The sequence below is a fragment of the Halichoerus grypus genome, chromosome 7 (assembly GCF_964656455.1).
Source record: "Halichoerus grypus chromosome 7, mHalGry1.hap1.1, whole genome shotgun sequence".
Classification (NCBI taxonomy): Eukaryota; Metazoa; Chordata; class Mammalia; order Carnivora; family Phocidae; genus Halichoerus; species Halichoerus grypus.
Window position 1 is genome coordinate 6396920 of NC_135718.1, and position 13605 is coordinate 6410524.

General features: G+C 49.5%; 1 protein-coding gene across 2 annotated transcripts in view; it reads left to right on the top strand.

Annotated features, from left to right (window-relative positions):
* Positions 1-13605, top strand: part of ADAM12 (ADAM metallopeptidase domain 12) — a 345968-nt gene that overhangs the window by 306003 nt on the left and 26360 nt on the right. The window contains exons 15-20 of one of the 2 annotated variants that reach the window (XM_036113627.2): positions 3193-3301; positions 3409-3607; positions 5701-5778; positions 8488-8596; positions 11923-12058; positions 12689-12797. In XM_036113627.2, coding sequence (XP_035969520.2) covers positions 3193-3301; positions 3409-3607; positions 5701-5778; positions 8488-8596; positions 11923-12058; positions 12689-12797 — 740 coding nt within the window. The remainder of the gene's footprint in view (positions 1-3192; positions 3302-3408; positions 3608-5700; positions 5779-8487; positions 8597-11922; positions 12059-12688; positions 12798-13605) is intronic. The other variant, XM_078076981.1, reaches the window with a different exon arrangement.

The window sequence follows — 13605 nt, forward strand, 5'->3', positions numbered from 1 at the left end:
AAGCCACATATTTAACCTCTTAGGTTCTAGTTTTCTTGTCCATAAAATGGGATAATGAGACCTACCTCTTAGGATCCCTAGTAGGATTGAGTGGTGGAATTCAGCTCCTGGTCCCTCCTCTAAGAGTTCTTTCCTGACCAGCCTGCTTAGCACAATAGCTCCCTGGACCCTCCTACTCTGTCGATTCCTTCATAACATTCCCCATCCCTGGACTTGAGAGAAATATACTCACTTGCTTGCTTTTTGTTTTTCCTTGCAACTTTAAAGCAAGCAGGAGGTTTTGTCCACAGTGACCAACCAATATGCCCCCAATCCCTGGCAGATAGGAAGTGCAAGATAAATCTGTGTGTGATTGAAGTCTGCAACATGATGGGAGGATGGATGGGTGGAAGGAAGGAAAGAAAGAAGGAGAGAAAAGGCCAGACAGGCAAGTAATAAGTACATAGAGTCCATGCGAATACACAAACAACCATTGAGTTGTTGATATTCTAGATGCCAGTTTTTTTTTTTTAAGGCTTGCTGATCTTTTTTTATTTTTTTAAATTAATTAATTAAAAAATTTTTTTTGATGTAGGGTTCCATGATTCATTGTTTGCATATAACACCCAGTGCTCCATTCAATACGTGCCCTCTTTAATACCCATCACCAGGCTAACCCATCCCCCCACCCCCTCCCCTCTAGAACCCTCAGTTTGTTTCTCAGAGTCCATAGTCTCTCATGGTTCATCTCCCCCTCCAATATCCCCCCCTTCATTTTTCCCTTCCTACTTTTTTTTTTTTTTTTAACATATAATGTATTATTTGTTTCAGAGGTACAGGTCTGTGATTCATCAGTCTTAACACAATTCACAGTGCTCACCATAGCACATACCCTCCCCAATGTCTAACACCCAGCCACCCCATCCCTCCCACCCCCATCATTCCAGCAACCCTCAGTTCCCTGAGATTAAGAATTCCTCATATCAGTGAGATCACATGATACATGTCTTTCTCTGATTGACTTATTTCACTCAGCATAATACCCTCCAGTTCCATCCACATCGTTGCAAATGGCAAGATTTCGGGGTTTTTGATGGCTGCATAATATTCCATTGTATATATATACCACATCTTCTTTATCCATTCATCTGTTGATGGACACCTTGGTTCTTTCCATAGTTTGGCTATTATGGGCGTTGCTGCTATAAACAGCTTCAGATCACTACATTTGTATCTTTGGGGTAAATACCCAGTAGTGAAATTGCTGGATTGTAGGGTAGCTCTATTTTCAACTTCTTGAGGAACCTCCATACTGTTTTCCAGAGTGGCTGCACCAGCTTGCATTCCCACCGACAGTGTAGGAGGGTTCCCCTTTCTCCATAGATGCCAGTTTTTCTAAAACTGATCAATTAGATCCAGGTATTTTGATCAAAGTACCATCAAACAGGACTGATTTAAGTTCAAAGTACAGGCTCAACACTGAGACTCACCCTCGCCATCCTCCCGCCTCCAGTGGGTAGATGAACAAGAATAAGATGGAAGAAATGGATCCATAGTAGTCAGAAGCGGAGTATGTCAGTTGTGTAATCATGCTGCAAACAGAAAAGGGAACCTGGAGTGCCAGGAAAGGAATCTGTTGCTGCTGAGCCAGACACCTCACCTTTTTCCATGACAGAGAATTGTGTCCAGTTGTGGTAATGTCCTTAAAAGTGAGTTTGGAGAGGCCTCTCAATATAGCTTTTAAACAAACAAATGGCGGTGGGGGGGGAGGGGGCAGGGTGCCTGGGTGGCTCAGTCGGTTAAGCGTATGCCTTCGACTCAGGTCATGATCTCAGGGTCCTGGGATCGAGTCCCACATCGGGCTCCCTGCTCAGCGGGGAGTCTACTTGTCCCTTTGCTCCTCCCCCACTTGTGCTCTCTCTCTCTGTCTCTCAAGTAAATAAATAAAATCTTAAAACAGAATAGGAAAATGAGAGGTTAAGGACTCAGGTAGCTCACTGCAGAAGTTAATGGCGGAACCCACGGCCCATCCCAATTCTTGCAAGGGTTTTGTTTGGTTTGCTTTGTCTGTTGTTGTTTTTTAAATGAGATGCTATTCATGTCTGCTCCTGCCTGATAAAGAGGAATCAGGTGCAGGTTAAAGAAAGAGAGACATTTTTAGAAATAACATCTTTTGTTCCCTTGCCCATCGTCAGACTGGTATCTTAGATAAGTCAGTTGTCACCTTGGAAAGCAAATGGAGCTTCCCCAGAGTTGGGTACAGAGAAGGGCGAGGGACAGAGTGAGCTCTGGAGAGTGGGCATCCTGGCAGCTGGAAGTGATATCAGAAGGAGCACCCCACCTGGACACCAGTGTAGGAAAGAAGGTAGGCCAAGATCACACCACAAGGTACAGTTTATTCCAAAGAGTATGGGCCATTTTCCTGCATTTCCCGTATCTTCAACAGGTGTCACTATGCATAGGCTCTAAGAGCCCTCCAAAGCTTTGGCAGTGCAAACCCCGAAGCACACGTTCGCTCTTTCCCTGGCCGAAAGATGTGCTAAGAGTGGCCGTGTCCGGAGCTCTCTGGCTCCCATGTGCCTCTCTACCGGGCACTGTCATTCTGTGCAAAATGAGTATTGGGGTTTATGCCTCCCTGGTCTCCTTGCTAACATAGGCACGAACTGAAGCTAGTGTTTGCTCTTATAGGGAGCTTTACAGGACTGAAAATGTGTAAGATCTCTGTGTTGCTTGTTTGTTCTCTCTGTCTCTGTCTCTCTCTCGGCCTCTCTCTCTCTCTCTGCATCCCCACATAGTCATCATTATTCCTCGGAGCCTGCTCCAGCTTGCACTTTCTCACCAGAATGGTGCGAGATGCTCTTAAAGTAAGCGAGCTCCCCTGTCCATGCGGCCAGCTAGCCACCTCCTTTCTGTGCTGGGTCAGATCCAGTCCCACAGCCAGGCCACATCTCCTGAGAGGCTGCACGCACCCTGGGCCTGGATAGCTGCCCTAGAGAAGAGCGAGCTATGAAATGCAGGCTTTACTGTGAGCGAAGCCGGGAGAGGCTGCTAGGCTGCCACCGGTCAGCTCATACCAGGAGTCAGCCAAGATGCAGGCACGATTTCTCTGCACACCAAACACATCTCCCCTTAACCTGCAAGCCCAGGGCTGTTCAACAGCAAATACTAAAAACACTTGCAGGAGGTAAACGTGCTGCTTTGCTTCTGTTTCAGGTGCTAAACCTGCCCCCGGGATCTGCTTTGAAAGAGTCAACTCTGCAGGTGACCCTTATGGCAACTGTGGCAAAGACTCTAAGAGTTCCTTTGCCAAATGCGAGATGAGGTATGGAACCCACAGCCTGAGCACACCATCACTTTGAGCTTCCTACACGGCTCAGGGCCGGTTCCAAACTTGCCCTCTTTTGGGACTGTTTGTTCTCGCCCTTCCAGAGATGCTAAATGCGGAAAAATCCAGTGTCAAGGAGGGGCCAGCAGGCCCGTCATTGGTACCAATGCCGTTTCCATAGAAACGAATATCCCACTGCAGGAAGGAGGTCGAATTCTGTGCCGCGGGACCCACGTGTACTTGGGCGATGACCTGCCAGACCCCGGGCTTGTGCTTGCTGGCACCAAGTGTGCAGATGGAAAAGTAAGACCCAAAAGTTCATTCGCATCATAAATGTAAGTCTGGAAGGGGGCCTGCTGAGAAACGTCCTGTCCAAGAACTGACTTAGGAGGTTTGTTTGTTTTCCTAAATCCACTCCTTCCTAGAACTTTGTCTCTGGAATCCAGTTCTTTGCACCTAGAAGGCAAAGTTAATAAATCCTAGATCCTGGCCTGACCATTGAGATGCAGATTTGGGGAAATCAAGCTTGGTTTCTCAGCCTTTAAGTGTTAATAAGTCATTTCTACACTCTGGGTGTCATGAGTGTTTCCAGCCAGGAAATTACTTTGGAAGGAAACACAGTAGCATATGATATTGTTTTTGGAAATGTGGCCTTGGTTTTTGGCCCAGTGACAGCTTGTTCTCACCTGGGCAGAACGGGAAGTCAGATGTATTTTCAGAGACCCCCATAGAGAGAATAGGAGAGGGGGAAGAGAGAGGATCAGCTTGAAGCCAAAGGGAGGTCTTTTGGAGACCAGCGGGAAAGGTAGACGGAGATATTTGGGGGTTTAGAAAGAAAGTCAAAAATGAAAAAACAAGAAACTGAGTTGTTTTTTTTTTTAACATTCTGCCACGTTGATTTTTCTCACCAAACTTTCTCATCAGACTGAATGAAAGCAAGTTAATAAAACATTTTAGGAAAGAGGATTAATCAACCCCCACATGCTTTTTTTAGGACGCCCACCTTCAAAATGATTATGAAATCACTCACGTACATGGAGGTTACAGAGTAGAATAGAAAGATAGATTCAGCTCCTTGAGCAGAGTCCCCAGGGCAAGAATTCTGTACCGTCACCCCTGTCCCCCCGTATACTCTGAGCTGCAAGTGCCTCATCCCAAAGAAAATGGGATGATGATACGTGAAACACGATATACATTCCAGGGGTCTCCTTAACCGCACACGTTAGCTTCTCTTCAGGCCTTGACATTAGAATAACACTCATTTTTTAAACTGTAGTCTGAACAGCCAGAAGCCAGAACCAGGTGCATCTGAACACCGAAATTCCAAGGGCTCAATTTATCAACGAGTTTTTTTCTCCATGTGCAAGATTAAATGTGCTTTGATCTCCATCCCTGCAGACCACGGGTTCTTTGAAAGCCGTCCTTGGCATTGCTCATGGGTTGGGAGGAGAGCAGCACCCATATGCTGGGATTCTGACCGGGGTCCTGCTGTGTTCTCTGTAACCTCCATTTCTTTTGTCAGCTGGAATGTGACAGTCCCCTTGGCCAAGATTCCCGGCAGCCCTGGGAGTTGTTCTGGGCAAGGGCAACTGGCACTTTTTTCAAAGTGTGTCACTAGTGTGAACTTCCCATAGGAAGGTTCTACTTGATTAGAAATGCTTCTGCAATCTAAAAATTAGACTTCTCTTCCTCTGACTCCACTCATTTGTAACATCTTACGGGAGGTAAAGGGCCTGATCCTTTGAGTCTGGAGTATATTAGGCACCTTTAAAATGAGACAACTCTTACAACCAGCCCAGTATCATTTAGCAAATTACTTCCTCCTCAAAGACCTGATAAACACAAGGGAACTGTGTGTTTTCCTCTGCTGAGCATTTCTGTTGATGGTTTGTGTCATCCATGATAATACTTGTCCGTCAGTAATTTGGAAAAGTTCCCATATTTCAGTATCTCCTTTAAAAGATTCTTGGACCTTGGATTCTTGGAGTCTTTGAGTCTGCACAGGCCCCAGGCTAAGGGCTGGTGTATTTCTCCTCTCCTGTATCTTTTAATGGAAAGGGCAGGTGGGGGCCAGTGGGCAGAGAGGGGGGAGATGCTGCAATTCACAGGTTTTGTTGCAAGCTCTAAACAAAAATCAGTTACCGTGATCTCATAATTGACTGAAACCATATGAAGCGCCACACTGACTTGAGTCACATTGACCTGAGTCTTGAAATCTGGAGGCAGGCATCCGGATCCAGGTCGGAGTCCAATGGAAAGCCCATCATTGTGCTGCATCCATAGGAGCTGAAAGATCGTCTTCTTCAAACTTCTCTTTGCTTTCCCTTTTTAAATCATAGAGACTGTGCATGCGGTTGGAAAGGGGCTGAGAAATTGACTGTTTTCCTCTTCTGCAGATCTGCCTCAATCGTCACTGTCAAAACATAAGCGTCTTCGGTGTCCACGAATGCGTGATGCGGTGCCACCAGAGAGGGGTGAGCCGGCTGAACTGCCTTTTTATAGCCAGTCCCTATCAAGCTAAGCACTAAATCATTCATTTGTAAAGGATTCTGCAATCCATAACTTTTTAAAAATCTAGCAGTTGCCTCAGTGTTTTCTTCTAAAGACACTAATTTTCTTTGACCTTTACATAGCATGAGTAATGTGACTTTTATTTAACAAAGAAAATCAGATTGCGCAGTAATTATCTTTCAGATTAACATCCTGTGATTTTTACAAAGGGACTTTGTCGTCTTCAAAGTAATTTTAAAACTAACCTTCCTGCGTAAAGGATTTTGCATTAACGTTTCAAACAGAGCTGTCCCTCTTTCAACCAAGATTCAGAGTATGTGTCTGAACTGAAATCCTTCCAAAAGGAATTAAAACAGAGGAGACAGAACATATTGACCACATGTTCTTGAAATCACATACAATGCATTTCAACTAAAAAAGGCTGTTATTTTAGTCCAGAGAATTTTTTTTAGGAGAGAAGAGGACTCTAATTGTTTAAAACATAATTTATTTTTCCTGATGGGCTTAATTATTTCCAATGGAATCATATTAATCTTGATTAACCATGCCGGTGGTTCATTTGTTTTTCTGAAACTTTTCTGCAGTAATCATGCTCCGAATTCTATTTTTAAAACTCACAGACACTCACCAATGATTCTAACATAGAATTATGGGGGTTTAATAAAATGGCCATTACGCCGTAACCATGAAGGATTGCAGTGGCATCTCTGGACAGGTTTGTATAGATGACTGTCAATATAAAATGAAATCTTCTTATGTCTTCGTTGGATCAGAGATTTCTTTTTAATGGCCCAAAGAGATGATCCGGCGCAGCCTTATTATGAAGGAGCCCAGGACCAAGAGGTGGTAGTTCCTGTCTGAGGTTACATGACCAGTTAGTGGGAATGCTGGGGTGGGGACCCTGGACGCCTCACTTTGCAGCTTCCCTGGGCTCCCATCCTCGTGTTGGAGAGGAAAGGCCCACATTGTCTGGGTAGGCAGAACAGCTGCCGTGACTTGGTGACGAGTCACTTGACCACAGGCCTTCCCCGAGTCAGACCAGGCTCACCAGCAGTGCCTCCAAAAGGGGTGGCGGGGCTGCAGTCTCTCTGCTGCCAACGGCCACAAGGGCGCATGACTCCGGTTTGCATTGGAGACCGTGCCAAACGGTGTGGGCCGCACAGAGCCAAACCCTGGCAGGTGCCTGGCGGGTGGTACGTCAGCCACAGCGCCTCCGAGAAACAGGCAAGACACTCAGCTTCGGCGCAGCTTGTGCCACTCGGTAATCAGCGCCGCGTGGCTTCAGCTTTCGGGGAATATACTTTCCAGCTTGTCACAGGTTATCTGGACTGTCGGTCTTATTTTAGGCAATTGGGGCTTTTGATGGTTGAATCATCAAAAAAAAAAAAAAATCAGTGAAAGCAGGAAAACATCACAAATGAGACATCTACTCTAAACATTTTATTTTTGCTTTAAAATATAAAATATGTATTTGGCCCCACCCGGCAATATTCAGATGCAGGGCTGAGGCCTCTGGGGGGGGTGTCCTGACCGTAGCTCTGCTCTGACTTCCTTATATAAACCACGCAAAGCGCATCATCTACGATGTATAGTTTGCTTCTTTAAGTGGAAGAGAAACTCGGACCCTCAGAAGCAACCCGAGTACAGAATCCTTCCTGGTTTGTGCAGCTCTTCCTGGTCATTCACAGGCATCCCACCCATTCCAAATGGGTCAGAAGTTCTTTTTAGCGACTTGCCCATATCCAGTGTTCCCAAAGCATGCCCCCCAATTTTCAGAGAGATAATGTCCTCTTGTTTTCGTGCTCATATTCCACTGGTTCATGCAGGAGCTCCGTAAGTTCCATAGATAGTAACAGCGAGTCTAACAGCCGACTCAGGCTGGGGAGCAGCCTCCTTCGGTCACCCTTGCTAACCAGGTGAGCCGAGCTGGCCCCTCCCTGGAGGGCTCTCGTCTCCAAGCTAGGCTCCTCGCTCAGGGCCCCCCCAGAACGAAGCCCATCCTCCTGCTTTCTCAGCACCCTTTCCTGTCACCAGGACACCAGGGTTTGGTAGGTCGTGGCCAGCGTGCAGGGCTGGGAGCCAAGGAAGGGCCACTGGGGGCCTGCCCGAGGGAGGCGGGCGTCTCAGGCATGTGATGTCGGGAGCAGGTCAGCCAGCCTCTCCGAGCTTCATGTCTGCAGGAGGCAGGGCTGCGCCCAGAGGTTGTCAGGCCCGTGATGGCCGAGGGCTCCGATTCCACAGCCCTGAAGCCGGGTCGCTCCTCACCATCGAGAGGGCTTCTCATTGTGGTCAGATGGCAGGTGGGGGTCGGGGGGAGGAATCCTGACTTGAAAAAGAGGACACAGTAATTGACGGAGAAAGAAAGGGGTGGGAGGCAGTGGAAGACCCCCCAAAATCTCCATCACTCCCTTAACAGCTGCTGCCAGGCAGATTACGTTACATTTGCAGCCTCAGGCTCAGTCCCACCTGTGTGGTGCTGTGTTTCGGGTTTACGCTCACACTGGCCTGTCTGTATCTGGCGGCGTCAGCACTGACGGGGACGCTGACCACAGGGCCTTTGCTTCGGTCTGGCAGCCAATTAGAGCTCAAAGATTTACTGCCGCCCCACATGGAGGGTGGGCTCTAATGCTGCGTCTCTCTCTCGATGTCCCCCTCCCCTGTGGCCCGGACAGGTGTGTAACAACCGGAAGAACTGCCACTGTGAGGCCCACTGGGCACCTCCCTTCTGTGACAAGTTTGGCTTCGGGGGAAGCACAGACAGCGGCCCTGTCCGGCGAGCAGGTGCGTGGGGACAGCGCATCCCCGGGAGTGGGCGCTGAGCAACTGGGGGGCCGTGGGTAATCAGGCACGGTCCTTCCAAGCAAGACGGAGGGCTCACCAGCTGCCAAGGGGATGCAGGTGTACCCCCCCCAGTGGGAACCCTAGTGCACCCCCACGAGGGCCTGACACCACCCGAGGCCCGTTTCCAGCCACTGTCCCGTCCTGACCTCTGCCGAGACTCCTCGCTCTGCTCTGGCTGAGAGGCTGACTCTGTCCCTTCTTCACCTGCGACGCTTTGCTCAGCTAAGGTCATTTCAACAGCGGACTGCCAAATGGGTATGAACTTCGGTGAGGGGTGAAAGGACTTTGTAAAGCCCAGCCTCGGTGCCCTGGGGACCAAGAGGTGTGACGCCGAATGTCTCCTAAAACCCTTACTAGGGAGACACGTCCTCCAAGTCCAGGTGAATGGTCCCAGCAGCAGCAGTGGTAAAAGCAACCGCTTCTGTTTACTGAGCAGTTGTCCTGTGCAATCACCATGCTGGGCGTTCCTTCTGCATGATCTCATCAGATCCTTGCCTAACTCCCAAGTCACTATTATTCTTCCTTCTTTACGTATAAAGGACCTGGGGCTCAGGGAGGGTAAGTAACTTACCCGAAGTCACACAGCTAAGATTGAGACCAAGTCCATCTCCCCCTAAAAAGACTCCTTATAGCAGCTGTGCTTGACCCCCCTTCTTTTCTCCCCGGACGACCTGGAGGAATGGTCTCCTGGTGCATTGCTGTTTTATCTGAGCACTTGTCAGGCAGTGAAGGGGCAAGTCTGAAGGATGTCCCTTGTAAAGGGAAAGAAACACATCAAAAAGGTGCAGGGGGCCAGCGCCGAGCTCACTTGTGCTGACACCTCAGTGCTCACCTGAGCCCCACGATGCGCAGATGCCCAGACGGTGGCTCATGCTGCTACGGAGGACGTCACATGTCTCACGTCCTGCTGTGACGTGCAGTGGGTCACCACGTCTCCAAGACAACAGACATAACACTGCTCTGCGGGGCCAGGCAGTGAGGGCAGAGCTGGGGGGGGGGGGGGACCTGCCCCGCGGGCACATCTGTAGAAACAGTGTCGTGAGTTCCCGATCATCCCTCCACTTAAATAGGGACGGGTCTCAGCGTCGCTCTCAGAGACTCGGGGCGACCCCTCCCTCGGGTCCAGGCCCCACAGCAAGTACAAAAAGGACCAGAAAGTCTTGCTGTCTAGTGAGCGTTCCTTCCGGGGTTAGGAAGACAAGGGCCGACCCCGTGTCCCCTTTCCTCGCCGGCGTCCGCGCCCTGAGCACGGCGTCCCTGCTGCCCTGCGGTTAACGCTCGGGGACGGCGTGAAGCGTGTGCCGGGCACAACCAGCAGGATTCTAGCTTCTGCTCGGACAGGGGCACCGCCACCCATGCCCCCCGCATCGAGTCAGCTGGATGGCGCCCGAGGGGTTGGAGGGGATTGGCCAGTACGCGCTGGTACCAGCCGTGGTACTCAGCTGTGGGGGCTTCACAGAAGCCAGGGGATCCGCAGTTGCCAGTTCTTCACCGTAGCAGGTAAGAATCGTTACAGCAATGAAAACGAGCTGCCATTACTGCATGAAAGGACATTGAAACGCACGCCGAAGCGGCAGGCGTGGGGAGCCGGGTCCGGGCCTCCCTGCCCCCACCGCCCGCCAGCCTGACCATGACTTCTCGAGCACCTGCCACGTGCCGGCCACTGTGCCCCCAGAGACACAGAGCAGGCCCAGCGTGGCCCAGCAAAACGCCACCAGGGGCGGGGTGACAGTGGGACTCGGGGAGGTGGGCCAACGTGGGGAGCTGCACAGGACACGGTGTTTGCACCGCATGAGGGGACCAAGGGACCCCGGTTTGCTGGCTCGAGCAGCTTGATGGCATGTCCTGCAACGGATGAAGGCAAGTGGCCCGGGAGGTGCAGCCAAGTTCATTCTGGAGGCCTAGGTAATGTCCGATTGGATACATTGATCGGCTTAAGACTTATGGATTGATTGCGAGGAACTAGAAATTGTGGTTCAGGCCGCGTGCTGCTCACTTTTTTCGTTAGCTGTGTTAAGACACAACAGAGCTCTAGCCAGAGCCCCCGGCTGAAAAGAATGACATTTTGGCCGGGAACCCAGAAGCGGGGCTTTTCCAGTAACACTAACAAGGGAATCACGACTGTCATATGTTGATTGTCTTACTTAGGCTGAGACACATCCCGGATAGGACTTGTCAGTTGGGGACGAAGTCCAGAAACAGAGAGGGTGTGAGGCGTTCCTTCCCAGAGCAGGAGCGCTGCCGCCCTGGCCTGGCGGGCAGCCTGCTGAGCATCGTGGCCAGCGATGGCGGGGGGGAGGCCTGGGGGGGGCGGGACCTGCACAGCCACCCCCAGCAGCCTGAGGGGACTGTGGCCCTCCTGCTAGGGGCGGCACATCCTGCTTGTTGCTGGCAGGGAAAAAGAGATCCACGAACTCACATCTGTGCTCTCGAGGACTCCGCCGAGCCATGGGGGTTGCATATCTAGCTCCTCTCCAGCCTGGCAGAATCCTCTCCGGGACTCTTTCTGTGGTCAGAAACCAGCCTGAAGTTTTGATTTTCCCTTCTTTTCCACACACTTGAGGGAGTCTCAGTGTCCTTGTACTGAATAAAATGGGAGCAAATCACAGAAAAGGGGATGTTCCTCTGGAGAAAATAAACAGCACCCTCCCAGAGAACGGGGTTTGCCCCCCAAAGCTTGTATTTTGAGTCCCTAACCTAACAAACAGAGCGAAATCTAACAAAACCAAACCTGTGGGCCTTTCCTTTTAGCTATGAGTTTTGTTGGGTCTTTTTCTCACCTTCTATTTTGACGATGTCCAGAAGTAAATTCTTGGGCTAAAAAAAATACAAAAAAACAAAACAAACACAGATCGCAGCGCTAAAGAATGAGAGGAGGAGGACGCAGGGAGGAGCATATTTGTGGTGGGGGCTAGAGAGGTCACAGTCCGGGGACGTGCCAGCCTCCTGCCACCCTCTGTGACCACCGCCCCCGCGGGGCGGTCGGGGGGACTGGGGGCCGCATGTGGTCAGGGCTACGGTCCCACCTGATGGACGACGTTCCTGTTTATCAAGAGTTGTCAGAAGTGCATGACGGCGACACAGACTGAACCTCAGGCATGACCTTTGAAGTACGACTAATTTATCAGTACATCATTTGGGGATTCACTCATTCCATCTCTGTTCCTTCCTTCAAAGCTCGCGTTGCCGTAAATGTCATGATCTGATACGTCCCGTATTTCATCATAACCGCCTCTTTGCCTGAGCAAAATGCGTTTCTGTTTCAGATCACCAAGGTCTAACCATAGGAATTCTGGTGACCATCCTGTGTCTTCTTGCTGCTGGATTTGCAGTTTATCTCAAAAGGAAGACATTAATACACCTGCTGTTTACAGATAAAAAAAACACCATTGAAAAGCTAAGGTACCCTGGGTTTGGGTCATTTCTGCAGAAGTGGCATTTGAAAGAATGCACAGCCAACTGCTTCTCGCTTCATTTTCCTTAGCAAAGAAAGAGGTCGGCTTTTTAGATAGTAAAACGGTTGTTCTGGTTTTTTAAAATCTCTGCCAGACCAGCTGCCTCCTTCCTTTCCCTTCAAACTGTTTGCTGCTTATTACATAAATAAGCAGGGTGCTGATGGGTCCCACTGATGGATTTGTTCCCACCCTTCTATTAGTAATTTTTACAAGACGTGGGATGTTAAAATAGTTTCATCAGATGGGCTAGCTTTTGATCCAAATAGATTCAAAGACGTTCTTGCTGAAATACCAGCTTTCTACAAAACGTCTCCCAGGTGCCTCAGACCCACATGTCTGTGGATTGCAAGAACTAATTTCACAGAATAGTGGCTCTGGCGGGGGGGGGGGCGGAGGGGAGAATCAATATTTATTTTTAATCCCGTAAGAATGTTAGATAATTTTTCCTTTGCATGTTTACCATACTGAGTTAAAATAAGTCAATTATTTTTTGAGCGTGATTGTGAACAAAACAGAAAAAGTGAAGTCAGCCAGAGGGGAAGTGCGCTTGTTTACGTGTGACGGGATTGTGTTGCAGGTGTGTGCGCCCTTCGAGGCCGTCCCGCGGCTCCCACCCTGGTCAGGCTCACCTCAGCCACCTCAGCAAAGGCCTGATGAGGAAGCCGTCACATTCCAATATGTCGAAGGTAAGTTGTCGACAAATGTGAGAAGTTCGTGTGCACGTTGCGACACAGGTTTTTCAACAAGAGCTCGAGTAGGAATAGATTGTTCATAGTAGGAATAGATCCCTGAAATGCAGAGTCCACCCACTTTGTGAAGGATGGTCGGGGGCTGGGAGGAGGCCCACTCTGCCCCATGGAAGCTCTACTAAATCCAGGTGGGGCAGTGTCCCCTGTGTGATGTGGCATGTGGTACATGGTGGGCCATGATCCCTCCAAGCACCCAGACAGACCAAATTCCCAGGAGGCCCACTGGGTCTGCCTCCCAAGCAGGTTCCTGGCTCTGGGCCCCTACTATGGTTTCAGATGCCACCAGCAAGTTTTGGATCATCTTCTTTGGCCCTGTATCCCCAGTGCATTTCTCAGAGTTACACTGAGCCCATGCATGGGTCCCTTTTGCTCCAGCTCTGGGTTGCGGAAGCTCTGTCTACCCTACCCTATGGTTTCAAAGAGCCAGATCCTTAACCCAAAGTACCTGCTGGCTCCCTCCTGGCTCTAAACTTTCCTGCTTCCTCGTGAATTATCCCCAGAGTCCACTCCAATATTTAGTTTTCCTCATCAAGTGTTTCTGCTATATGCATGAGAATTTTTGAATATTGGACTCATTCAACAAGGGTCCAGCTTGTAACAGAGACAGTATTGGTCTCAAGAAGCGACAAATGATTTTAAAAATGACTATTCACATATTTACTAAACCATAAACTATTTTATCACCCTTGATATAAAAAGTATAGAGGATTGGATTCCTAACAAGCTTTACCACCTCTCAGCCCCA